Raw genomic sequence first — 26,507 nt, 5'->3', positions numbered from 1 at the left:
TTATCCAACATCAGATTATTATTATTGTGGTAAATTGTTTCCTGTTAGTTTTTCTTTTTCTTCATTCTAAAAATAAAAAGAATAATTGATATTTCACATATAAATGTAGGGCTGGAAGGGACTTCAAAAGATCATCGAGTGCATCAATGCCATGCTGTGGCAGAATTAAGTATCACCAGACCATCTCTGACATGAAACTTTATCATGAAATGTTTTTAATTTAATCATGGTTTTTAAATCTCAGACTAATTGGGAAGAAAGATCAGAGCTGTAAAAGTGACTGTAGCTTGCTCATTTTACCTCTGACTTTTTAACATGATTGTATTGTTTGTACTTTTTTCATTTACTGTGTGAATTTTTTTTTCAGTTTGAGTCCAAGCTATATTGACTTGACAGAATGCCCTTACATGTGGCCCTATTGCTCCCAACCTATTTACTATGGAGGAATGCCAACTATTGTTAATATTACCATCCTTAATGGTATGGGTGTCACTGGGAGAATTGTAGACAAGGTAAGACACAAATGGCCATGACTTGGAATAGTAGTTTGTTACTTTGAAGAACAGCTGCTATGCATACCTTTCCAAGTCGGCTATTTCAGCCATAATAAATTTTCTGACTGGAGGGGGTAAATATTTTGTGTTTACTCTTTTAATTTTAAAGGGACAGCACCAACTTAGTGGGATTTGGCACAGTAAATCAGGTATACCTAGAGCTGAGTGAATAATGGATTTTTTAAATTGCCAGCAATTCTGAAAAATCAAAACATGAATTGAAAATGACATTGTTTTGATTTTTTGAATTGCGGAAAATTTTCAAGTTGGGTTAAAACATTTTGTTTTAACCCCATTCAAAATATTTCATTTCAATTTGGGGCATTTTTACAAAAGCAAAGGTGGATTGGAGTTGCAAAATGGTCAGAGGACGCAGCTGTGGCTCCCTTTATAAGCTTTATCTGAGTGCTTAGGGCTCTCACTTAGGATGTGGGAGTCCTGGGTTCAGTCCCCCATCTGCTTGCTGTGGAGAAAGGATTTGAACTTAAGTCTCCCACGTTGCAGGAGAGCACCCTAGCCACTGGGTTCAACCTCTCCTACTAAGTTGTTCCCCTTTTCATAAGTAATTTGTTATTGGATCAGGGACTTGAACTTGGGTTTCCCACATCCTAAATGAGTGACCTAATTACCAGTCAACCTAACTTTCTTTCCCTGATCAGTGATATTTACTGCCATTATGAATAACAATGAGTAATCCTTGGGCCAGTCAATAACACACAGATTAAAGATTAAATGTTAAAGATCACTGATACATATTACTTTCCTTTTCCAATATCATGGGCTAGCACTAACACCTAGATCAAGTGTGTATAATCTGAGTGGAGCTGAAGTCATTCCTTTTTGTTGTTGTGAGGAAAACTGATTTTATTATTTTCATTACGGAAGTACCCCGGGCATTCGTTCTGGTCATTATACAAATAATTGTTAAAGAAATTACCTGCCCCAAGAGCGTATTTTCTAAATAATTGATGCAAGGATTAATTAATACAGTATCAGACTCCCAGACTTCTATATTTTGCAGTTGAGCACAACATGATCTCCAAAAATGTTTTTTTGTTTTTAAGCAGTGTATATAAAATGTAGTAGATTATTTGTGACCACAAATATTCCTTTATCAACATTTTAAAAAAATTACTAACACTTTTTATTTTCTACTCTGCAGCCGGACTGGCAGCCCTATTTACCACAGAATGGAGATAATATTGAAGTGGCTTTCTCCTATTCCCCAGTGTTATGGCCTTGGTCAGGATACCTAGCAATTTCTATCTCTGTGGCAAAGAAAGCAGCATCTTGGGAAGGCATTGCTCAAGGTCATGTCATGATCACAGTATTGTCCCCTGCAGAAAATGAAGTAAGTTTACCTAATTTCAGTGTTTTATCATGTAATGATAAATGAACATCCCTTCTAAGTGGTTGATTTAGGTTTATAATCTTGGGTGCAGTTGAATTTGGGGACAGAGTTTAGTAGTCTGAGCAAGAAATCCAACAGTTGAGGGCATGATCAAACCATGAAATTAATGCACTCAAACAAACAAACAAAAAAAAAAACGGCTCTTATAGCCAAATCCATAGAGAGATGAGGCTAATATAAATTGTGAATAAACTAATGTGAAATACAGAAACTCTTCAGAAATTGATAATTAATTAGAATTATTTTTCTCTCCAAAAAAGAATTCCCATTGTTTTGGAGAACCTTCTAAAGTCTCACATGTTTAAAGCACATGTAGCACCAAAGCATTTTTAAAATATTTTAAATTCTGAGCATAAATGTAAACCCCTAAATATACAAATGGTTTTGTATAGCAGGATTACAAGATTTGTGTGACTTACTGGGTTAGACCTTCATCTCTGGACATTCGTTGCTGGCACAGGCACTGGGAAACTGTTCATGGATTTAGTGGGTAAACTTGGCAAATAAAAATCAAACATCATTCCTCAGTATTTCTGGACCTTTGTGATCCTAAATGAAATTGTAAATACTCTTTTAGGAGAAGTATTTCATTATTTGTGTTTTCTGTTTTCTCTTCCAGTCTAAAAGCGGTGCAGAACAGACTTCTACTGTGAAGCTGCCAATAAAAGTAAAGATTATTCCTACCCCTCCTCGTAGCAAGCGAGTCCTTTGGGATCAGTATCACAATCTTCGTTATCCACCAGGATACTTCCCCAGGGATAATTTGAGGATGAAGAATGATCCTTTAGACTGGTGTGTGTCTTTGGTTTTATCTGAGAAATATTAAGTAATTAATTCCGTGTCTTTATTACTTGACTGTGTGTTAATGACATGCAATACAGTTCAACTGCTCTGTAATGCCCTTTGCAATAGCGTACCTGGCCCTTGGAGCCCACCTCCAACCCTGCCCACGAGGACTGACAGCTTGTCTGGCCCCGGGGCTGCAAGCTACAGGGATGGAGCTGACATCTCCTCCTGCTGCAGGACAAGTCGTCTGCCCTGGCCACAGAACCAGGGCCAGAAGAGCAAACTGCCATGGGTCTAGGGCCAGAGGACCACTCTGCCTCGGTCGGAGCCCCAGGGCCGGAGGAGCACTCAGCTCCACTGCGGGGGTAGAGGTGTCAGCTGTTTCCCTCCTCCCCACCGCAGTGCTCTTTCCCTATAATGAACCCTTGGCAATAATGACCAAATAACTTGGATCCCCAGGTGTTCATTATAGCGAGGGTGTAATGTACCTTTATTGTCTAGAAAACGCAATCCCAGCATAACATGGGGCGTTACCTTTTCTAATACTGTCATGGAAAACAAAACAACATCTGGATGGAATTCCTGAGCTTTATCTGTGCTTTATTAACAACTTTATTTAAATTATTTCCTGGATTTCTGAAGAAAAGTTTGAAATATGTAAAGAGCGAAATGTATTTGAAAACTAAGGCTTCATCTTTTTAAAGTGTTTTGCTTTCATTTAGAAAACAAAACACCTTTACAAATTTAGCTAGCTCTATTATAAAAAACTCCAACTGAAGATTCATTTAAAAAAAAAAAAAACTTCTAATAGTTTAGTTCAGTTATAGATTGAATTTGACATTTCTCAGCTCCTTTATCCGTTTCCTGGTAGGGAACTGGGGAACAGTACATTTTATTGTCTAGATGGCACACATCAAAGCAACCTGAGAAATGTGACAGAGAGAACCCCAGACTAGGGCCTTTGCTTTTTGAGAAATGTCTGCATATTGGTCCCTCACTCCTAAAGGAGTTGATATAAATGCCAAAAGGAGAATTTACTCCAGAGTCTGACTTGGGTTGAGACGAGGACTGAGGGCACTCTGTGGGTGGAAGCATACAGTGAGAAAGCAATGGGAACCAAGCAGTTTACAGGGTGTTGGATGTCTTCTTCTGAATAGCTGCCTGGGGAACAGGGATACTTCTTTCACCCTAGAATGACGCTTGGCAAATGGCCAGGAGCTGCTTCCACTGATTTCAGCAGTTCTCTGAAGTCAGTTCTACTTACTTGCTTCATCTCTTGGTAGCTGGCCTTACTCTCACCAGCTCTTCTGTGGGAAGGAAAGTCAGTTAGAGTAGCTGGTTTTCATACGTGTTAATATTTCTTTTTATAATGGGTAACAAACAAATACTAATGGATTTCATACGAGGCCTCAACGTAGCCTTTAGTGTTGCTAGCATAATTCATTGCGCTGTATTATCTGGACTCAGAGGTGATACAGTTTGCATGGAATTGTGCATAGAGTTAATTATGCATGAAAAATTAGAGGTCATCATTTGAAAATATATCTTTTACAAAGGAAATAGAAATTGATCCTATAACAAGATAATGTAATTTAGATTTGTGCATGTGATGTTTACATTTCTTGACCAGTATTCTTGTTTACTTTTATTTTTATTAGGAATGGTGACCACATCCACACAAACTTCAGGGATATGTACCAGCATCTAAGAAGCATGGGATATTTTATTGAAGTCCTTGGTTCACCATTTACATGTTTTGACGCTAGTCAGTATGGTAAGCAGTCGTGAACTTGCATTGTTTGCATTCAGTTAATTTTTTTAAAAAGCTGCTTATCTTTGTAGGGGTTTGAAAAGATTTGAAAAAAAAACCCACAGCAGAGTACGTGCTAATAGAAAAATAACTGCATGCATTATAAATGTGTCTTTAATTGTACAAAGGAAGTTTCTTTGTAGTATTCCATTTTCTGTCCGTAAAATTAATCAACTCACTTTTCATTGTATCCAGATATGTTTAATAGGCTGAGAATTCAATCTGCCATAATGTTCTGATCTCGCTAGCCCTTATGTTGCATTGTATATTGAATCATAGAAATATAGGGCTAGAAAGGACCTCAAGAAGTCATTTAGTAGTCTATCTGGCCACACGTATACCTAGACCATCCGTGATGGAGGTATGGTACAGTCTGTAACACAGCGAGTCCCTTTGAGAGAGGTATCTATTTGTTGAAGTGTCTGCATAACTGAGATGAGGTGTGGGTGGAACTGCAGCCTTAACATAGAAATTTACGCTGTTATTCTTTTGTCTCAAATGTACTTCAAAAGAAAATTAAATTTCTGCTTTGTTGTTGAAAGTTGAAATGTAGGAAAGTGTTGACGTGATTGGTCAATTTCATGATTTCAGATGTTTACATCTGGAATTCCATGGTGTTGTAACTGGGAGAGGGGGCCCAACTCAAAAGGAATCATGGGGGGTTGCTCCTAGCTGCTAGTCCCAGCCAGTGTACAGGAGCCCTGGCCAATTTGAGGAAGCCATGAAGTCGAAGCCTTGAGCCACGGTGGCAGGAGTTGGGAGGCTGAAGCCCCTGAGCCCTAGTGGTAGGTGCTGCAGAGCTGAAGCCATGAGCTCTGGCAGCAGCAGCTACAGCAGCTGAACTCAGGAGCTGCCACAACGGCAGCGGGAGCTGAGGTGCCCTGAGCCCCAGTAGCAGAAGCCCTGAGCTCCAGCAGCAGAAGCCCGCAGCACGGGGGTGATGGATTTCACAGGGAGAGGCAGATTTCATGGTCTGTGCCAGTGAGATGTAATTTGTTAATGTAAATACTTATTACATACAAAAAAACACTTCATAAAAGAACATTATTTAGATTGCAAATTCAAGCACTTGAAAGTTAGGAAATGCCAGATTTATGGAGATGGGAAACCTCGTGTGGCTCTTCTCTCTCCGCCTCTCTCTTCCCCAGTGTTGGGAGGGAATTCCAGCTCACTGTAGCTTCTCCAGAGCTGAGACCAGGAAGAGCTATAAGGAGGAATGTCTGGCCCAGTTTCTACCCCCATGTTACCTCCAGAAAAGGGCACATGCTGGGCCAGGGTGGAGGGAGAGCTCAGAGTAGGCCAGCTCTCTCTCGCTTATTCCCAATCCCCTGACAGCTACTCTGGCATTCTCACTACAATGTCTCTGACTTCTACTTTGGTGGTGATTCCTGGTCTTACAAGGTTCATGGGTTTAGTTAATATTATGGCAGGCTGCTAAAATCTTCCTGAGGAAGGGAAGCGAGAGAAGGGAAATGGCAATGTTAAACAATTTACATTTCATAGGGCAAAGAGAAGGTACCTCGGTAACCTTTGGGCATCCCCCTTGCCAAATATCAAATTTGCTTGCTGCAAATAAGGAAAGTGTGAGAACTTAAAGAAAAGGTTGCAAGATTCCTTTATAATGGGCACTGTTAGACAACCTTAATATAAGGGTAAGTGGAGCCGTCTCGCATGCTGTCTTTATTTCACTGCTGGGGAATAGGAAGCCCTTAAGAGAAATGCCAGTGTAGCTCAGTTAAATGCCTATGGAAAGGGTCTCCTTACCATGAATGGGTCTCTGGTGACATAGTCACATAGATGCTGCCAAACAAGGTTCTCTTGTATGACAGCAAACTTTGTTTCAGCCTCGTACGTTTAAATATTCTAAACTGGGTTCATAATGGAAATCCTTATATAAGTTAAACTGAGTGAGCAAATGGCCTGTTGAGCTTTCTGAAATTAGAATAGGACTTTTTTCTGCATAAATGTATAAACTCTCTAAATGTTATCCTGTCACATATGGATATCTGTACAGAGTTACCTTAAGTCACAAATGGAAATGAATTTGATGTTCATTCTACTCAACTGTTCAATTTATATTGAATAGTACATTATGTATAAGGACTTGGTCTGCAGAAGAGGTAGGAGGAGATGGTATTCTCTTCTGTGTTCTTGGTGATGCTGCAATTTGTTAACACTTCCAGTTGAAATGCTTTTGTCCTATTACCATTTTTATACAACGAAGCAAATAGGAGGGGAAAAAACAGTTCCAATAGACAGCTTTGGAAGAAGAGCTCTAGCAATAGTAATACTGATAAAAATAGAAGAAAGAAAATAATTTCAATGTACCTCTTATTAGAAAATGTTGTATTACAGAGAGAGCGAAGAATTAAGATGCCTTGATAACTAGTAGCAAATTAACATCTCAATGTTTATTTCTCAGTGTTTATTTCAGACTATACAAGTATATTTTTACAATTACTTTTCCTGTGAGGCAAATAAGTCTTTCTCTTATTTTGTTTGTTTTTTATAATATCATTGTGACATTATACTCAGAGGCATATGTAAATGAAATAACCAAGACAGATCTTTTAATTTTCTGCATCAAAAAGGCAGCAAGAAGTCTCAATTTTTTTTTATCTGGCTATTATGACTTCACAGCAGCTAGAGTAATAAAAGATAGTACTTGAATAGAATGAAAACATGGAGATAGATCACCAAGCTTACAGTCTTCTGTATTAAAGCAAGCAATTACTGTTCAAATCTTTAGTGTTTCTTTGGCCAGGATTCATTCTTCATTCTTGTATTATCAAGCATAAAAACTGAACTTGTCATCAAAGTAAAAAGCTTCACACATTAAAGGATATCTCACCTGTCTCATGCAAATCTTAATCACTGGTTTGTGTATTTACATTAGAGGTACAGAATTATTCTTCTTCCCCTACATGTGCACAGTTTCAAACAAATGCTTATCCTTGTAATAGTCACTACTGAGTTATTTTCATGTTGGTGTTTTCTTACATATTTATATATTTGAAGCTTTCCTGTTTTAATGGTTGTATGTTCCTGCCTGTTCTATGTTTCTGTACGTTCTAGCAAGCCACTGATTTTGCTTGAGAGAGATTTTAAAGTCCCGTCAAAGGCAAAGTCCTGGTTCAAACATAAGTATAGAGTCACTATTAATGCATCCATTATCCTTTACTATATCTTCCTCTGTAACATGACACGCTAAAGGAGTTGCTACCGGAGTGCAATCCAGTTCCCACATCCTAGAAACCATCACTACAGTTGAAACTTATTATTGGCATTCTTGATTGAGGAACTAAGGATTGAAAGGACATGGAGGCTGAAGTACCATGTCACCTCTAGAAGTGGCTCCTTCGAGTCAGCTTGGAGCATATTGTTAGGACAGCATGAGGACAGTTGCACAGATGCTGCCTTGCTGTATGAGTTCTGTGGATAGAGTTAACATTAGCATTGGTTAGACCTTCAGAGATTATGAATTCTGTTTGCTCTGTTTATGTAGGGACCTTACTGATGGTGGATAGTGAGGAAGAGTATTTTCCTGAAGAAATCACCAAACTAAGGAGGGATGTTGATAATGGACTCTCACTAATAGTGTTCAGTGATTGGTACAACACTTCAGTGATGAGAAAAGTCAAGTTCTATGATGAAAACACAAGGTATCAATTTATGTGGGGCTGTGGGAACCACAACTTAATGTAATTGCTCTTTATAAAGAGGTCACCATAAAAAATAAACGTCTATTGTCTTAGATAATTAAGTAACATTATTTTAGTATTGAAAGCATTTTCCACAGTATGCACAAGGAAGGGAATACTGCAGATGCTAATTCACTTTGTCTTTATCTAATGGTAAATGGGCATGTTTTTAATGGCAACTACTATAAATTTATCTTTCATCTTAAGGCAACATGTCACAATTATGAAGAGACTAGAAAAAGCAATGACTATTTAAAAAAGAAAGTTCTCGGTTGTCAGTTTTTGGGAGGAGAATGGGAAGGAGAACATAGATTATGGATGGTATTAATTAGCTAGGTGACTCAAATATTCAAATACCTGAAATAATTCCTATATATTTTATAAAGGTGGAAATACGTTAGCATCACTAATAATGAAAAATTGAATATTTAAGGGGTTAAAAATAACTAAAGATTACAAGACTCATCAGTCAGCTTTGTGTTATTTTTAACCTAGAAATTATCCAGCCAACTGTTAACAAAAATATTTTCTGTTATCGGAAACATCAGAAGTCCCTCATTCTCTCAGCCAGCTTTTAAATGATTTGGGACATTGCCTTTTTCCCTTCCTTGCCAAACCAAGTAGACATATGTCAAAATATTTATTTCAAGGTGTTTTTTGTCTTGTTCTGGTAAAGCACACTCTGTTTCACTGTAAAGCTGGAACACATTGAGAATTTCATATTTGTAATGTTAATTAATTTAGGCTGGGATTTTCAAAGGAGCCTAAGGAGTTAGATTCCCAAATCCCATAGAAATGCAGTGGGATTAGGGCACATAACTCACTAAAGAGCCCTTTGAAAATCTCAGTCTTAGTGTTCAAACTGTCACTACTAAATAAACATTAACATTATGTCCTTGGTACTGATTGCTTTGGGGCATTCTGGATGTCATCCACGGAGATATTGGACATGTCTCATGAAACAAAATGTAGTGTCTGCTATACTAATAACCTGTGCCATGCTCTAATTTTTGTAGGCAGTGGTGGATGCCAGATACTGGAGGTGCTAATATTCCAGCTCTCAATGATCTTCTCTCTGTCTGGAACATGGCCTTTAGTGATGGGCTGTACGAAGGGGATTTTACCATGGCAAATCATGAAAGTAAGTAATAGAATACGGTATTTGACTGCTTCAAGAATAGTATGTTCTTTGGGTCAACAGTTACACTTCTGGGACGTGGCTTTTTCACAGCATGATATTGCAACTCTAGCACCCCTGTGTTACGTGAAAAGGTATATTAGAGTATTTTAGATTAATACCTGTATAATAAATTCTATGGTCTTATTTGTATTTGTGTTCCATATGTAGTTTTTAGTGTTTTGTTTTATTTTTTACTTTGAAACTGTAATTACTTACTAATTAGGAGCATACAAATATCAAGATTCAGGTTTGTCCTATCTTAATTTATTTTTAATTGTTTTTGAAGTTCTTTTTCTTAAAAAACAAAAACAAAAAAATCCACATGTGGAGTCGCTCCTGAAAACATTCCACATTTTGACACATTATATAATTTTTGGATGTTCTTTAGCACATCTTGTCTTCTTGACCTTTGAATTGTCTACCCATAATTGATAGATTTTAAATGTGTCTACTCACATGGAATACTATGTTTCATTGTTTGAAATTATAGTTATTACGATGGATGGTTTTGTGGTGAAAGACACTGGATGGGCACAGGAAATCTGGATTCAGTTTATGGCTCTGCCACACACTTTCTGGTTGACCTTGGACAAGTCACTTAATCTCCCCTTGCCTTAGTTTCTAATCTTCTACTTGTATGTTGTTTCCTTTTCTTCCACCCTTTGTCTATCCTATCTATTTAGAATTTAAGATCTTCAGATTAGGAATTGTCTCTAATTTATGTGTTTGTACAATGCCTGATGGTTGAATGGAGCAATTGTAATACAAATAATAATAATCCTTTTTATGAGATAATAAAGTATTTTAATTAGTGATATATTGTAGTGGTAACAGTGGCTTGTGAAGGATAAAATAATAAAGCTTCTCTTTTAGGTTTGAAAAAGGTTATAACAGTGTAACTTCTCCTAAAATGGAAGAATACTTGAGTGAAATATATGAAGTGAAATATGTGAAAGCTTTGCTTGGAAATGCCTTAATAGTTAATTTTAAAAAATCCCATTGCTGTGCAGATTATATGCTGATTTTAATCAAAATATGAGAACTCATATGAGCATGATTGATGTATTTCTTTTCTTTATTGACCTTCACAGTTAACTGAACAATGGGGAGGTGAGGAGAGAGCATTAATTGTTAACCTGTACATTGTAATTTCATGTCTGTTTTTTTTTCAGTGAACTATGCATCAGGATGCAGTATTGCTAAATTTCCAGAAGATGGCATTGTAATTGCACAGACTTTTAAGGACCAAGGTATACAGCTGCATTTCCTTATTTTTATTATTTTTTAAATGCTATTTCTAGGTAGTGTGACGGGCTACCGGAGGGTAATAGAAGGGCGCTATGTTAGCCCAAGACTGATCAAAGCCCTATTCCCCTAGCAGCTGCCCAAGGTTTGCTTCAAGCTGATCAGGGCCAGCTGAGGCCAAGGTCAGCTGAGACCAATTGAGGGCTGCCTGGGAGCAGATAAAAGCTCCCTGCCAGCCAGGCAGGGGTCTCCTGGAATCTGGAGAGTTTGGAGGTTTGGAGTTTCTGGGAGGGTTTGGAGTTTTGGGAGAGTGTGAAGAGTGTGGAAACCAGAGTGGGGAAGCAGCCCAGAGAGAGGATTCTCAGAGTGCGTTATAACAGCAGCCAGCCACTGCTGTCAGCCAGGGTCTCTGGGCTGGTGTCCGAAGGAGAGGGCGGGCTCGGACACCCCCCACCCCACCGCAGAATCCCGAGGGCACTGCCCGGCCGGTGAAGGCCCGAAGGGAGACGGGCCAGAGGTGGGACGGCCGCCATTTTAGGACGGCTGGGAACCCCGGGCGGCCATTTCGTGGCCGCTGCACCAAAAGAAGCGCTCAGCCCACAGGAGCACGAAGGCCACCCTACCACAGTAGGTACACAGGTAAAGTTACCAAAAATATACAGAGTAAGTCAGTAGATACATTTTTTTCTTTTGGTATAGCATTCTTACTCACAATTTGGTACACAATTCATGCAATACTGTTTTAACGAGGTACAGGCATGCTTTTGCTATAAAACAGTTATATACAACTATATACACAAATATTTATTGTAGCATTGTTCTTTCTGTATATCTATATATACACTTAGAGATGCAACAAAAATTGTGTGCGCGTCTGGGTGCACAGGTAAATTATTGGTGTCCTTTCTACATGTGGTTTTGTGCAGTTTTAGTTCAGACAGTTGTTTGTACATTTCAATTAAAGATACAGCTGAAGTCTAAAGGTCTTTGAACTCAGACTTGAGGCTGTCAAATCCGACTAGCGATTTGTTCTGTATCTTCTATTTTTTATATTATTTTTAGCTATGCCTCCGTTGTAGGATTTTCTTTTCCAAGTCATAAGCTGGTGATACATTTGTCTTACAGCTATAGCTAATATTTTAAACAAATATCACTCTTTGTTGTTAGCAATTATCTTTGAGAACTCAGGGAGGATGTGTGAGGTCCCAGAGGCCTGGAAAAGGGCAAACATAGTACCTGTCTTTAAAAAGGGGAATAAAGAGGAGCTGAGGAATTATAAACCAGTCGTGGAAAGATATTAGAACAAACTATTAAACAATCAATCTATAAGCACCTACAGGATAATAGGGTTATAAGGAATAGCCAGCGTGCATTTGTCAAGAACAAATCATGCCAAACCAACCTATTTTCTTCTTTGACAGTTACTGGCCTAGTGGATGGGGGGAAGCAGTAGATGTGCTATATCTTGATTTTAGTAAGACTTTTGACCCAGTCCCACATAACATTCTCATAAGGAAACTAGAGAAATGTGGATGAAATTACTGTAAGGTGGTACATAATTGGTTGAAAAGCCATACTCTAAAAGTAGTTATCAGTGTTTCATTGTCAAACTGGGAGGGCATATCTAGTGGGTGCTGCAGGGGTTAGTCCTCAGTCTAGTACTGTTCACTATTTTCATTAATGACTTGGATAATGGAGTGGAGAGTAAGCTTATAAAATTTGTGGATGACACCAAGATGGGCAGGATTGCAAGCACTTTAGAAGACAGGATTAGAATTCAAAATGACCTTTACAAGTTGGAGTATTGCTCTGAAATCAACAAGATGAAATTCAATAAAGATAAGTGCAAAGTACTTTAGTTAGGAAGGAAAAATCAAATGCACAACTATAAAATGGAAATAACTGGCTAAGTGGTACTACCGCTAAAAAGGATCTGGGGGCTGTAGTGGATCACAAATTGAATATGAGTCAACAATGTGATGCAGTTGCAAAAAAGGCTAATATTATTCTGGGCTATATTAAAAAGAGTGGCATATGTCAGACACAGAAAGTAATTGCCCTGCTCTACTTGGTGCTGGTGAGGCTTCAGCTGGAATGCTATGTTTAATTCTGGGTGCCACACTTTAAGGAGATGTAGATACATTGGAGAGAGTCCAGAGAAGAGCAACAACAATGATAAATGGTTTAGAAAATCTGACCTCTGAGGAAAGGTTAAAAAACTGGGCATGTTTAGTCTTGAGAAAAGAAGACTGAGAGGGGACCTGATAAGTCTTCCAGTATGTTAAGGGTGTTATAAAGAGGACTGTGACCAATTGTTCTCCATGTCTACTAGAGGCAGGACAAGAAGTAATGGGCTTTATCTTCAGCAAGGGAGACAGTTTAGATATTAGGAAAACCTTTCCACTTATAAGGGTAGTTAAACTTTGGAATAGATTTCAAAGGGAGTCTGTAGAATCCCCATTTTTGGAGGTTTTTAAGAACTGCTTGGACATACACCTGTCATGGATGGTTTAGGTTTACTTAATATTGCCTCAGTGCAGCGCAGTGTGTTGTGACTGACATGTCTTTGTTCTCTTCAGATGAAGGTAGGACTTTGAGTTTATTTAGTTGGTGATTACTAGGATGTAAAAAAGATGTACAATTACTTTCCACTAGAATTCTCACACAGTGGTGAAAAGCTGATTTCTGTGGGCATTTTGGAGGATGTTTGATACTCTGGAATTCTCTGGGTGGGTTTTATGGTGTGACTTTACGTATTTCAGTATCATTCAGAGATGCATAAAGTTTGGTATTTAGTCCATTAGAACTTCTTATTTTTCTGAGCCCTTTCAGTTCACCTTCAAAAGAAAGATATTGCTGTATGTTTACCTAGTCTAGTCTGGAGATAATTTGTTAACTGGAGGAATTTGCAATCATTGGGCTTTTGGAGTTTATATTATTGTTTCAGTTTTTCAAATAATCTCAGATCAGTAACAGAGAAACATTTTACCAAAAAGTAATGTTTGTGCATGTTTTGTTTCTTTGTGGATATTAATTTCTTTGCTTTTTAATTTATTATTAACTAAAAACTGCAAAAGTTTGAATGTCTCTCTGTGTACAGTTAGTGCTCTTTTGAATTATGAATGGCCGATTTTAAATTAAATAGTTTTTACCATTTTGATAAATGTCCATACCAGCACCTACCTCTTTGGTTTTTCTTCCTTCTCGTTCCCAACTAGTTTGAACTTAGGTGCAAATATTCTGTTTACAAAGCATCAGTTTAAATAGCCATTAATCACTTGGACACACTCAATCTTGTAAGTGACAGGCACCTGAATTCACCTATAAAGTTGCTTTTTAGGTTATTGCAACTGTCTCAGAGGAAATCACTGAGCCGTAACAGGACTTGACTTAATGAAATTTTTTTTGTTTTTTTTGTTTTTTTTTTAACAGAAAAAATGTGAAATTAGGTAAGAGTTTAAAATAAAAAAAGAAAATAGGGAAAACATGGACTTAGGGAAAATTTTCTTTTTGGCATATTTCTCCATAATAAACGTGTTCATTCATAAATTGAAAGTTTAACAAGAATTTAAATATACCAGAAATTTGTAGTGCATGTTGATACTGGACACTTAGGGTATGTCTGCACTGCAGAGTGAAGTCGACTTACTTAAAGTCGACTTTCACCCGCTGATTTTTAAGTCGCTGGAATGTGTACACACCAAGCTCTTTGCGCTGGGCTTGTGCATCTGCACTCGCCGTGCTTGTGTCGACATTCAAAGCAGTGCACTGTGGGTTGCTATCCCACAGTGCAACTAGCCGCGGTGGCTGTTGGGACGAGTTTCATCGTCCCATGATGCAACGCTCCTTCCCTCTCCCTTCTTCCCCCAAACAAACAGGAAACCGATTTTCGCGCCGTTTGTTTATGCTGCGCGCTTGCCATTGCTCCAGAGACATGGAGCCAGCTCAACTCTGCACTATTATTGAAATCATCACAAATACATCGCGGCTTGTCATTGAGTATTTTCGAAGTACAGCAAGGAGCCGAAGCACAGGCAACTGCGATGCCATCGAGGCTGCCCTGTACAAGCCATTGAGTGGAACAATTCCTGATTGTTGCAGGCCGTAACGCATCATCTGCAGTCAGTGGTGCGCCAGTTCTGGTCCCAGGAAACCAGCACAGACTGGTGGGACCGCATCGTTATGCAGCTGTGGGATGATGACCAATGGCTGCAAAAATTTCGTATGCGGAAGGCCACTTTCCTTTAAGTTTGCTTGGAGCTAGTCCCGTCCCTGAAGCGCATGAATACTCGCTTGAGACAAGCTCTGATGGTGGAGAAGAGATTCGCCATCTCTCTGTGGAAGGTGGCAACCCCCAACTGTTGCTGCTCGGTTGGGAATCAATTCAAAGTCGGTAAATCTATAGTGGGCGCTGCCGTGATTCAAGTGTGCAGGGCCATCAATAGACTTCTGCTATGAAGGCTAGTGACTTTGGGAAATGTGCAGGACATAGTGGATGGGTTTGGCGTGATGGGGTTCCCAAACTGTGGGGGGGCCATTGATGGCACGCACATCCCTCTCTTAGCACCTGCCCACCTAGCAACTGAGTACATAAACCGCAAGGGGTACTTTTCCATGGTCCTGCAGGGCCTTGTGGGTCATAGGGGTTGTTTCACCGACATCTATGTGGGGTGATTTGGGAAGGTGCATGATGCATGTGTATTTTGGAGTTCGGGGCTGTTCTCTAACATGCAGGCGGGCATTTTCTTCCCTGTCCAAAATATTTACACTGGGGGTATGGAAATGCCACTAGTGATTCTGGGGGATCCTGCTTACCCCTTGCTCCCTTGGCTCATGAAGCCATACACCAGGCACCTTGACAGCAACAGAGTGTTTTAACAACAGGTTACGCACTTGCAGAATGGTTGTTGAATGTGTGTTTGGGCGTTTAAAGGCCAGATGGAGGAGTCTGCTCACTAGGCTGGACATGAGTGAAAACAACCTCCCGACAGTGATATCTGCATGCTCTGTTCTTCATAATGTGTGTGAAGTGACGGGGGAGAGGTTCCCCCAGGGTTGGGCTGTGGAGGCAGAAAGACTGGCCTCCAATTATGAGCAACTAGATGCCAGTAATACGCTGAGAGCTAACTGCGGAGCGCTTTGCATTAGGGAAGCATTGAAAACTAGGTTCTGCAATGAGATGCAGGACTGATTTCTGTTCCTGCATGTTATTTTCCTTTGCTCAACATCCCCCCTACCATCGATATCAGTACCCTCCAAATCCCTCCCAAACAAGGTATGAATTAATAAAGAAACGTGTTGAAATGATGCAAACTTTTATTTATGAACATAGGGCGGGGAGTGGGGGGGTAGTGTTCATTCACAGTCTCAAGGGGTAGCATAGTTTCTTTCAGGCCAGCTGTCAGCGGGGCCCCCGCTGCTTTCTGCTTGCCTCCACCAGGGTGGAGTGCATCATGTACTGCAGCCTGGCTATTCTCCTCCGAGACCTCTTGGGATCGTGGAGGAGCCAGGCAGCAAAGCCATAGGTGGAGGAGAGTTATAGAGGGGCTGCAGCGGGACTCTGTCTGGCCTCGCTCCTCTTGGAGCTCCACAAGCCGCTGGAGCATGTCTGCCTGGTGGCACATGATTCTCAGCATCTCCTGCGTGGTACTGCGATCATGCTCCTGCATTGCTCTGCAACTCTCCCTGTCCATGTCCATATTCTGGGACAAGGTCAGCCGCCATGCTCTGAGCTCTATCTCTGCAGCTGCGGAGGCGTTCGTGAGCTCGCCAAACATGTCGTCTCTTGATTTTTTTTTTCCCCCTCTTTCTAATCTGCGATAGTCTTTCCACATAATTTCTAGAGGGTTGGGCCAAGGCTGAGGTGTCTACAGAACGAAAAGAGATCCACAAGGTTGCCATTCTTAGAAGAGGCAGGAAAATGAAACAAATGCAACAGTGTATAAAATACTCCCCTTGCAGTGCACAAGGCAAACCCAGACCCTCATTCCATTCCTAACATCCCAGAAGGGTTGGCTCGCTGTACAGTTATAGAGATGGTAAGCCAGCGGCACTTCACTGTGCTATAGAGAGGATTAATGATCTTTAAAAAGCTCATTTCAAATGCCCTGTATTAGAGGGTTGCCTGGGCAACATGGTTTAATTTGGATGACCGTTTTGTCACGAGGCAGCCACAAGGGATCTGAGGACAGCACGGGTGGGTTACTAGTCTCTCCTGAAACCAAATCAAAATAATTAAAGTGACTTGGTAGGAGAGTACAATGGGGAATACAGAGGTACAGGGTATCTGCTGTACATCTCAGGTATTTTAAACATGCGCCGTCTTCCCTAGGTGACCATGAGCTATATCAGTCTCCTGAGGGTAACGCACGAGGAAAGGGAAGAGTTGCTGCATGCAGCGGGGTACCTGCCTGGCCCTTATGCTGCTATGCTGTGTTCTGCCATGATGCCGGCTCCCTTGATTGCAGCATGGTGCAGCAAAGTATCCTACGGGGGAGGAAGGAACAAGGCTGCCCTCCCCTGAAACCTTGTGCAAAGGATAACAGATTACTTACATGAAAGTTTCCTTGAGATATCAACTGATGATTCTCGGAGCATATCTCTGCACATAAATAATCTGTTCCGGGGGTAAACCCGCAGTGAAGTCTGCTAAATGCCTGAAATCCCCTTCCCAGCCCTCCTCCCCCCTTTAAAAGGACAGAACTGCTAAGAAGAAAAAAAAACTCACCAGATGTGCCTTTCCCAGAATCATTATTGCTGTCCTGTGTGCTGCTGGACTGCTCTGGGGTTCAGGAATAAGTCCTGACTGTCTGGGAGAATGGACACCCCGCTTTCCTGCACCCTGCTCTCCTCTTCCTCCTCCTCGTCCATGGAGTCCTCATCATTATCTATGGACTGTGATCTAGTGGAGGTATCGATACTGCGGAACGGCACCGTGGTGGGGTCGCCACCAAGAATTGCATGCAGCTCCTTGTAAAAGGCATGTTTTTGGCGAGGAGCCAGAACAGCTGTTAGCTTCTCTGGCTTTCTGATATGACTGCCTCAGCTCCTTGATCTTCACACGGCACTGCTGCGCATCCCTGTGGTGTCCCTTCTCCAGCATGCCCTGGGATATCTTCCCGTAAATGTCCAAATTCCTTTTGCTGGCTCTGAGCTGAACCATAATGGACTCCTCGCCCCACAGATCGATGAGATCAAAGATCTCTGGTCGACTCCATGCTGGAGCACGTTTGGGCATTGCAGTAGCCATGAGGAGTCCAGCAACAAAGCTCTCTCCACGCTGGCTGCACAGGAAATGAAAATTCAAATTTTCCCGGGGCATGAGGGGAGGGGCTATTTCTGGGTAGCGTGACCACATAACATCAGAGCGCGAATGCCCAGAGCTGTCACAATGGGGGCATTGTGGGATACCTCTCGGAGGCCATTCATGTCAATTTACGTTACACTCTGACTACACTGACGCAAGATCGACCCAGTAAATTCGAATTAGGTGCTATGGCACTTGCGGAGGTGGTTTAAGTCGACGGAACTGCCATACCAGTGTAGATGCAGGTTTCGGAGATCGACATAAGTGACGTTACGTTGACCTCCGTCGCCAGTGTAGACCAGGCCTTAGTGATCAAATACCGGCAAGACACGGTACACTCGATTTGCAGATCAATAAGGTTTAATGTGCAAGGTTTTCTATAGATATACTAGTTGAATACAAAACCTAAAATTAACTACAATATATCACACTCAGTAAGCCTGGAGAGCTAAGCAGTTACTCAGAAGGCTGTATATAGAAACGGCTTTCTTCAGGCGCTCCGCCAGGGTGTCAGTGGCCTCTGGTCTGACCGACAGCACCTCCCACAGAGTCAGGTGTTGGAGTGCCCCCCTTTGTCTAAGTAGTGACTTCTTATACTCTTCCATACACAACTTTCACCTAATTATCATTATCATATATACTCATTATCATATATACTAATTACCTACTTTGGGTTTTCACCCTTAACTACATTCCATTCTCACTGTGACAACTGGGGTTGTCAAAACAACTCCTGGTGATAGGAGGGGCGGTGTAAAAATATGCCTCTTGGCAATGAAACAGTGTACCCCCAGACTTTCAAGGATAACTTGTTCCCATCACCATTATCTATATGCAGCTGCAAGCATACATGTTGTGTATTTCATCCTGTTACGTGCCGTGATATGCAGAAACTGAGACATCTGCAAGGTTACTCAGTACTCCTATTCATCTTTGCCAACCGGAAGATGTCATGCTACAGGGGTCAGAATACCCAAGCAAGCAACTAAAGCTATGCTAAGCCTGTGGGACAGTGGTCAGGCAGCTCAAATTGTACTGGGCCTCCAACAGTGCATAGATGTAATTATACACACACGTTGGAAAACATTTTCCTTTATTCCTCAAAAACCCTACTATTAAACATGTTGGATATTCACATTCTTCAATTATACATTCCATTTTGTTGCTCGTTCTAAAAAGAGGGAATGCCTTACTTTGAGATTACTGTATTCTTGCTTCTAATTCCAGTGTTTGGCTTCTTAATATGGAAACCATATATAATGTGGATGTTAAGCAATATGTGTTATAGTGGTCAGTTTTTAAATTAATAGATATTCCACAACCTTACAGAAGAAATTAATTTAATAAAGTCACTTTAAACTAATTTACTCTTTAGAATGAAAAAAATATCTTATGTAGAAAACTAAAATTATCTATTATTTTAAAACTTGGGAAACTAGGGAAATTGTAGCTAAAATATTTAGGATTTTTTGTTAGAGAATGTTAGATACTTAAACACTTGAGTCTTAATTCTGCAACTGCACTAAAGTAAATAAAATCAAGAAGTCATTGGGGGGATTGCAAAACCAGGGCCTTGGAGTGATTTTATTATTCTGTTGCCAAATTCGTCTAGGAAATTTTCTTATGAATCTAATCTCAAATTAAGAGCCAGAGAATTGCATTTCTTGTTTGTTTATTATCCAAAGATGTAAAGTGTTGGGGGTTGTGTGTCGTTCCGAGGAATGGGGTGTTTAAAATTGCATATGGCTTTTTGTAAAATTTAAAATTCCTTCTCCCTCTGTTGATCCAGGTCTTGAAGTTTTAAAGCAGGAGACTGCTGTAGTTGAAAATGTCCCCATTTTGGGACTGTACCAAATTCCTTCTGAAGGTGGAGGCAGACTAATTCTGTATGGAGACTCTAACTGCTTAGATGATAGCCATCGGCAAAAAGGTATATGAACTGTGATATGCAGAATGAATTGCTTTTTGTATACTGACACCAGTGGACTGGTTTACAGCTCCCATCAGCAAAATTTATACTTGCTATGAAAAAATCTAAATACCAACAACCATGGGATTAATCTGATTTCTTCAGCTCTGTATTGAACATGTTCTGTCTAGTATATTTGTAAAGTCCAATTATGGATAGAAGAATGACTATTTAAAATGATACTCATGATATCCAATAGATCTGATCCTTATATTTATACAGATTCCTGCCTGTTTTCTGAACCTGTTTCTAATAGAATATAGCATTACTTTGAGATATCAGGGTGAATTTCTAGCACTAGCTGTTAGTAAAAACGTCTTTTTACTTGTAAATTGAGGGCACATCTGATTTGGAGTCATTGAGGCACAAATATGGTACCTCATGACACTATTTTCATAGTGTCATTTTCATAATATAATTGTAGGTTAAGTGTATTTTTGCATTACTGTTTTTTATTAGTAGCTCTAGCAAAACTTAAGGACTTATTAGGCTTTATCCTTTTCAAAGCCTGTTGCAGTGGGAATTTATAATGCAACTGAACTTCCCAGCTATGTTGCCCTATTTTACTGTACATGTAATACAGAACAGCTCTGGTAACTCTGTGAGAAATCAAATATTGCTCCTTGAAGGGTTTATTTAAATTGATAGATAACAGGTTAATAGAATCATAGAAGTCAGAGGTGCAAAAGACTGATTGGATCACATAGTGAATTTCCCTGCAAACTCTGATTGTTCGTTATGGTCCCTTATCTAGTGCTTTGTCTTGTCCAGATTTTAAAATTCTGAAGCATTTGTTTGTCTGCCATTTTCCTCGTGATTGAGATCTACCAGATTGTAGCTTAATGTCGAGATGTTTCTTGATATTCAGCCTAATTTTTTTCTTTTATTAATTTTATCCCTTTTAATACAAGTAATACCTCAGTGTATAACATTAAATAATTCACTCCTGACTTAATTTCAAACATAACAAATTTGTAGGTTATTATCATATTTCATGTTAAATCATCACTTTTAGCGAAGTTCTCTTTCCATTTTTCCTCATAAACCACTTCCTCCAATATTTTTTGATATCTTTCTGTTAATATGATGCCCAGAATTTATTATTAATATCCAAGTATGGTGACAGCAGAGCCTTACAGATTCACTAAAGGTTATTAAAAGCCTTTACTGCCCAAGGACACATATTTTAGAAATTATCCAAGTAATAGAAAACAGTGCCTTTTGAACACTGATGATGTTACATTTGGTGTACCTCTGTGTAGCAAGCAAACTGGAAAGCTTTAAATAATTCCGTGAAATTGGTTTTTAAGTTATGAATTAATAGCTGTATCTCCTGCTGAGACATCATTGACCTTAAACTGTTAAATTCCTCGCATATGTGACTATAAATCCTTAAAATGTGGTTGACCGACCTCTTGAAATATCAAAGGTGAGGGTTTAAGTGACATCAGGATTTTGAAGATTAACTCCCATTCCCACCAAACAGCTCTTCAAGCAAAGAAGTTCTGAGAATTTTTTTTTCTATGTTAAAAATGAATGAGAAGATTATTCTACAAACTAAAATTTCAGAGAGCTTGTGACCTGAAAACAGGTGATCATAATTTTAGCTACAGCAAGACCAGGACAGTTTTAAGGACATTTGAAGCAAGCACTCATGAGCAGTAGCAGAGTGTGAAGAACACTCATGAAGAAATAGGCAATGGCAGTGTTTCCCAACTTTTTCCATATATCAACCCCCTTTCCATATTGGGATCACCCTGGGAGCTGACTTGCCCATGGTTGAGATGTTGGCATCTAGCCAGTATCCCCATCTTGCTTAGCAATATGGGAAGAGCAGAGTGGTTGGGATCCCTGATAACTGTTTGGCACACACCTATTATGTGGGGCATAATACCAGGTTGAGAACCTTTGCCTTTTAGAATCATCTCCCACCAAAAAAATACTTTGTCCATGTAAAAACAGCTGCAACTCTCTCTAAATGCTCAAAGCAAAGTTTTAAGCTTTATGCTTCCTACATTTCCACATCAATAAAATTGATAACTTCTACATATACACAGATAACCTTCTGTTATGGGGAGCACCTCACTTGAGACATCAAAAGCTCTATATCTTGCCCAAATCAGAGTTTCCCCCCTTGATGCAGTTGTTAGATAACCTAATCCCAGCATCAAGAGCTAATTATTTGTTTAGTTCAGAAGAGAAGAAAATATTTTCCTTTATAACTGAACAGATTATTGTGGTTTTGATGCTTTAAAACCCACCTCATATGTGAAAACATGGGTTTTTTTTTCCTTAGGTATTCAAAACGAAAACAACTATAGTATTTGTAAAACAAAAAGAAAGAGATAAACTGACCAGGTTTTGATGTTTTAGGTATCTTATTTAAAACTCAGTCATTTTGATTAGTTAAAACTGGCTTTTTAGTATTTATAAGTCTGAACTGTATCATAATGTGTGTTATTTTGGGGGATTGGGGGGGCATTGAATCCACACAGACTGCTTTTGGCTACTAGATTCTCTTCTTCAGTACACTTCCTATGGGGTGATGCCACCAAGTCTCAGCCATTCTGAAAACAGACAACGACCTCCAACAGGAGCAGGATATTCTCTTCCAGAGAGGATGGAAGGTGAGATTGTTTACTTAGCAGAGCCTGCTAGTATTTAGTACCAGCTTAATCCTGTGATACTACAGAAAATAGGAGTGCCCCCAGAATGTTCTTGTATTCTTAACACTGCATTTTCAGAGTATTTACATATTTAAAGACTTCATCTATAATTCAAAACACAGTGCAGTAATTTTAAATATATGGTTTTGTTATCTGTAGCACTGTATACAAACAGTTTGCATTTGGAGTAGGAACTGTTGCTAATATATACTGTCCTTCTATCAAATATGAATTGATAGATACTGTCTGTGTTTAAAGCACTCAGTTTTATCTAATATGCTGACTACCAAAACCTAGAGATTAAAAAATTGCCTGGCAACTGATTATATATTCACAATTCTGTTCTATAAGATACCATTCAATTATTTATAAGAATGAGGTTTAGCTCTAAGGCATTTTATATAAGAATCTCTTTCTTAGTCACAGTGCTGTTTGGTATAATACAAATATTTGAAAATCTTGAACAAATATTAATTATGTCCTCATAGTTTCTCAGGTGTAACTCTGTCTTTGTCTGTGTAATATGGAATTACAGGTAACCATCTTCATCGGTATTCAAAGGTGCTTGAGGCTCACTTGGGAGACCCAAAACCCCGTTCTCTTCCAGCTTGTCCTCACTTGTCCTGGGCCAAACCACAGCCTTTGAATGAAACTGCACCCAGGTTATTATATTTAGTCTTTTAAATGTTTTAATAAGAAATGTTCAGTTTTTTAATTTGATCAAAATGTCACTTAAATCACATGGTATTGTCTCTGCTTTCAAAGTGGATGATTGAAACGTCTTAAATAGGAGACTAAGAAAATGTGAATAATAAATAGGAAAGAATGGTTAATGCACTTCTGGTACAAATTTTTGGCTGTCTTATCATTCATAGTATAACATATGAAACTTCAGGAATTTACAGATATTTCCAAAATAAAATGGTAGTTTTCCAAGTGCTCTAACAAATAACAGCAATGAAGATTCACCACGTTTTTTCAGAATAATATTTCCAAATCACATTTTGGTGAACTCTACCTTCCATTCTGTCATTTGTTGATAGCTTAGAGGTGGACAAACCAATATATGGTAATTTGGTAGGCTACCCATAAGAAACAAATTTTTAGGTAAGTAGATACTTAACAGACTTCATTTCTACAGCATTTGATTTGAATTTTGTATTCTTGTGAACTTTAGAAATTATAAAATTAATTGCACAGTAATCTGTGAGTTTATTGGTTCAGATTCTTTTTATATAATGTTAAAACAATTTTATGCAATGTTACATAATTTAATTTATAACACTTCTGCAGAATTCATTGGATTTCATAGATCAATGTGTAAATGCTTTTATATTTTAATTTCTTCCAGCAACCTTTGGAAACATCAAAAATTATTGTCAATTGACTTGGATAAAGTGGCTTTACCCAGCTTTCGACAGAACCGACCCCAAGTAAGACCTTTATCCCCTGGAGAAAGTGGAGCTTGGGACATTCCGGGAGGTAAATATCAGTCTGAGGGGCAGAGAGACAGGGAGATTTGACATGTTCTCTAATGTCTAAAGCACTCAGAAATGTCAGACTCCACAGTATAAAAGTATGTCTGTACTGAAATTTAAAATGAACTTTTGTATGTTTGAGAGTTGTTCACAATAAGCTTGTAGTGAACATTAACAAAGATGGCTAATTGCAGGCAAAGTGTTACTGGCAGTTTGTAATAACATTGTGACTTTCATATTGTATGGAATTGCTGTTAGTGAGTTTTATTACCTCAGCATGTGGTTAGAAGCAATTCAATACTTATTTGAAATTTAACAAGTAGATGCTATTTTTAAGATTTAAAGATCTAGTATAATACTAATTATGTTGCCTACCATAAAATAGTGATCTGAATGCAATTAGATATGCCTGGGGTGCTTTTAAAGTTGGACGCACTTCAATATGATTTGTAAGTATATTCTTAACTGTCATCCAGTGACCTAATGCTACGTTATGTAATGTAATTAACGTTAAGCCTTTTCAGAATATGCAATTACAAGGAAGAACTCTTCACCCATAGAACTGAAACATCATCAAATTTTGGTATAGCTTAAGCAAACACATACTGTTATGTGTCTGATATTGTAATCTGATATTGTAAAAATTTAGGGTAGTTTACAGTTTTCTGTAACATATTATGTTAACAGTACCATGTTCATCTAGCATTCACCCTGTTCTAGGCCTCCATTGCAAACTAAATGGTGCCTCTCAAATCAGGAAAGACTATTTTTAAATCAGTAAAAACAAATTATCTTCAACCTTGTTCTGCTGAAGTGCCCATTGACTGCAATGTGCCGAAGTAGAAATGAGACTTTTTTTGATGAGAGCACTTTGCAGGGCCTAGGTTATTTTGCCTGGGTGCTAGCTGGTGCATGTTGATAGTCTAGCCTTTGAAATCATATTCTGGTGTCTGTTTTGTCCTCAAAATTTGTGGATAGGAGCTCCCATTAAGATAAGAAGAACTGAGTGCACCAACCTGAAAATTAACTCCAAAATAGTTTGCATGAACTATGATTTGCGAGAGAGGTAGTGATGAGCCCTGCAAGAGTCCATTTCAAAGCAGTTAGCTCTTGGTGGAGAACACACAAAGCTTTCTGTTCCAGGGTTCTAGAACTTAGAGTATTAAAAAAAAAAAAAAAAAAACTCAGCTCAAAACTGTTCTTCTGTTCATCTCTCTGCAGCAGCTTGAGCCAGGTGCATAACCAGTCCTTTCACTGTGTCAGAATTTGTAGTTAATGTATTATTTCAAATTAAAATATGTATCTGGTAGTAAATGTGCAGTTAGGGTTTTTTTTAATCTTGCTTTTTCTTTTTATAAGAAGCAAGACATTGCTATCTCTGGGGAAAATCTAGATACAGACCCAGGCTAGATCTTCATTTGTCAAAAGAAGCTCCAGATGAAATCTCTTGTATTTTCTTCCAGATTTGATTCTCCTCTTCTGCAGTAGTTGCTCTGGATTTATTACTCTGCCTTTTAAAAATGTAATCTGATTGAATTGGTCTCTGCTTTAATTAAGAATAGTTACTGTATGGTAGGTTCTGTAGATAAAGAAAGTAAATGCTGTTGTAAAAGTATTGAAACAGGTACAGGTCTTAATTGTTCCCCTTCCCCACCACTCCTTCTTACAGGTATAATGCCTGGCCGCTATAACCAGGATGTGGGACAGACAATACCTGTCTTTGCTTTCCTTGGTGCCATGGTGGTTCTTGCATTCTTTGTGGTGCAGATCAACAAAGCTAAGAGCAGGCCAAAGAGACGGAAACCAAGAGTCAAGCGACCACAACTTATGCAACAAGTTCATCCACCAAAGACACCTTCCGTTTGACAGACCACCCTTGCCAAAGATGACCTTCTCTTATTGACTGTTTTACTGGACATGTGGTCGCTTTCAATGAAGATTCATCATATATGGTGACTGTAGCCAGTGATTCACATGTGACATCATCTCGTAGTCTTTGGCTTCTGACAAAAGGGACTAATTCGATCGTATATACATAAAGCTACAATTTTCAGCAGCTGAACTCACCAAAGACTTGAACACTGTTTAAAAGCCTGCTCAGTCACTACATATCCCAAGACAGGGGAAAGGACCTTTTTTTTTTTTTTTTTTTTTTTTTTTAAACTGACCAAACTAAAATTTGTTTGTTAAAGACTATTTTCTATATTTATTTTTGGGGAAGAGGAGAAAAGTCACTTTAAAGGACCCCTGCTATTTGGAAGCAAAATCATTCTTTTCAGATGGAATGCAATTTTGTAATACTGTGTTGTGATGAAGAGTATAAATTACATCGTACTCTTTAACTATGTAAGAGAAACTGAAATTGGAGGGAAACTGGTACAAATCAACGAGACATATCCAT

At 39.0% G+C, this 26,507-nt stretch overlaps 1 protein-coding gene across 1 annotated transcript in view; it reads left to right on the top strand.

Moving 5' to 3' along the window:
• MBTPS1 (membrane bound transcription factor peptidase, site 1) overlaps positions 1 to 26,264 on the top strand; it is a 45,640-nt gene extending 19,376 nt beyond the window's left edge. Inside the window, exons 12-23 of the mRNA XM_067551866.1 lie at positions 368 to 512; positions 1,717 to 1,905; positions 2,585 to 2,757; positions 4,410 to 4,525; positions 8,067 to 8,223; positions 9,279 to 9,403; positions 10,615 to 10,692; positions 19,783 to 19,923; positions 22,458 to 22,589; positions 23,164 to 23,290; positions 23,980 to 24,110; positions 25,776 to 26,264. Of these exons, the coding sequence (XP_067407967.1) occupies positions 368 to 512; positions 1,717 to 1,905; positions 2,585 to 2,757; positions 4,410 to 4,525; positions 8,067 to 8,223; positions 9,279 to 9,403; positions 10,615 to 10,692; positions 19,783 to 19,923; positions 22,458 to 22,589; positions 23,164 to 23,290; positions 23,980 to 24,110; positions 25,776 to 25,972 (1,711 nt within the window). The 3' untranslated portion in view covers positions 25,973 to 26,264. The remainder of the gene's footprint in view (positions 1 to 367; positions 513 to 1,716; positions 1,906 to 2,584; positions 2,758 to 4,409; positions 4,526 to 8,066; positions 8,224 to 9,278; positions 9,404 to 10,614; positions 10,693 to 19,782; positions 19,924 to 22,457; positions 22,590 to 23,163; positions 23,291 to 23,979; positions 24,111 to 25,775) is intronic.
• The last annotated feature ends 243 nt before the right edge of the window (positions 26,265 to 26,507 follow it).

Source organism: Emydura macquarii, unplaced genomic scaffold (assembly GCF_026122565.2).
Source record: "Emydura macquarii macquarii isolate MOO-44397 ecotype Brisbane River unplaced genomic scaffold, CSIRO-AGI_Emac_v2 contig_295, whole genome shotgun sequence".
Lineage (NCBI taxonomy): Eukaryota > Metazoa > Chordata > Testudines > Chelidae > Emydura > Emydura macquarii.
This window is presented reverse-complemented; position numbering and strand designations above follow the sequence as displayed.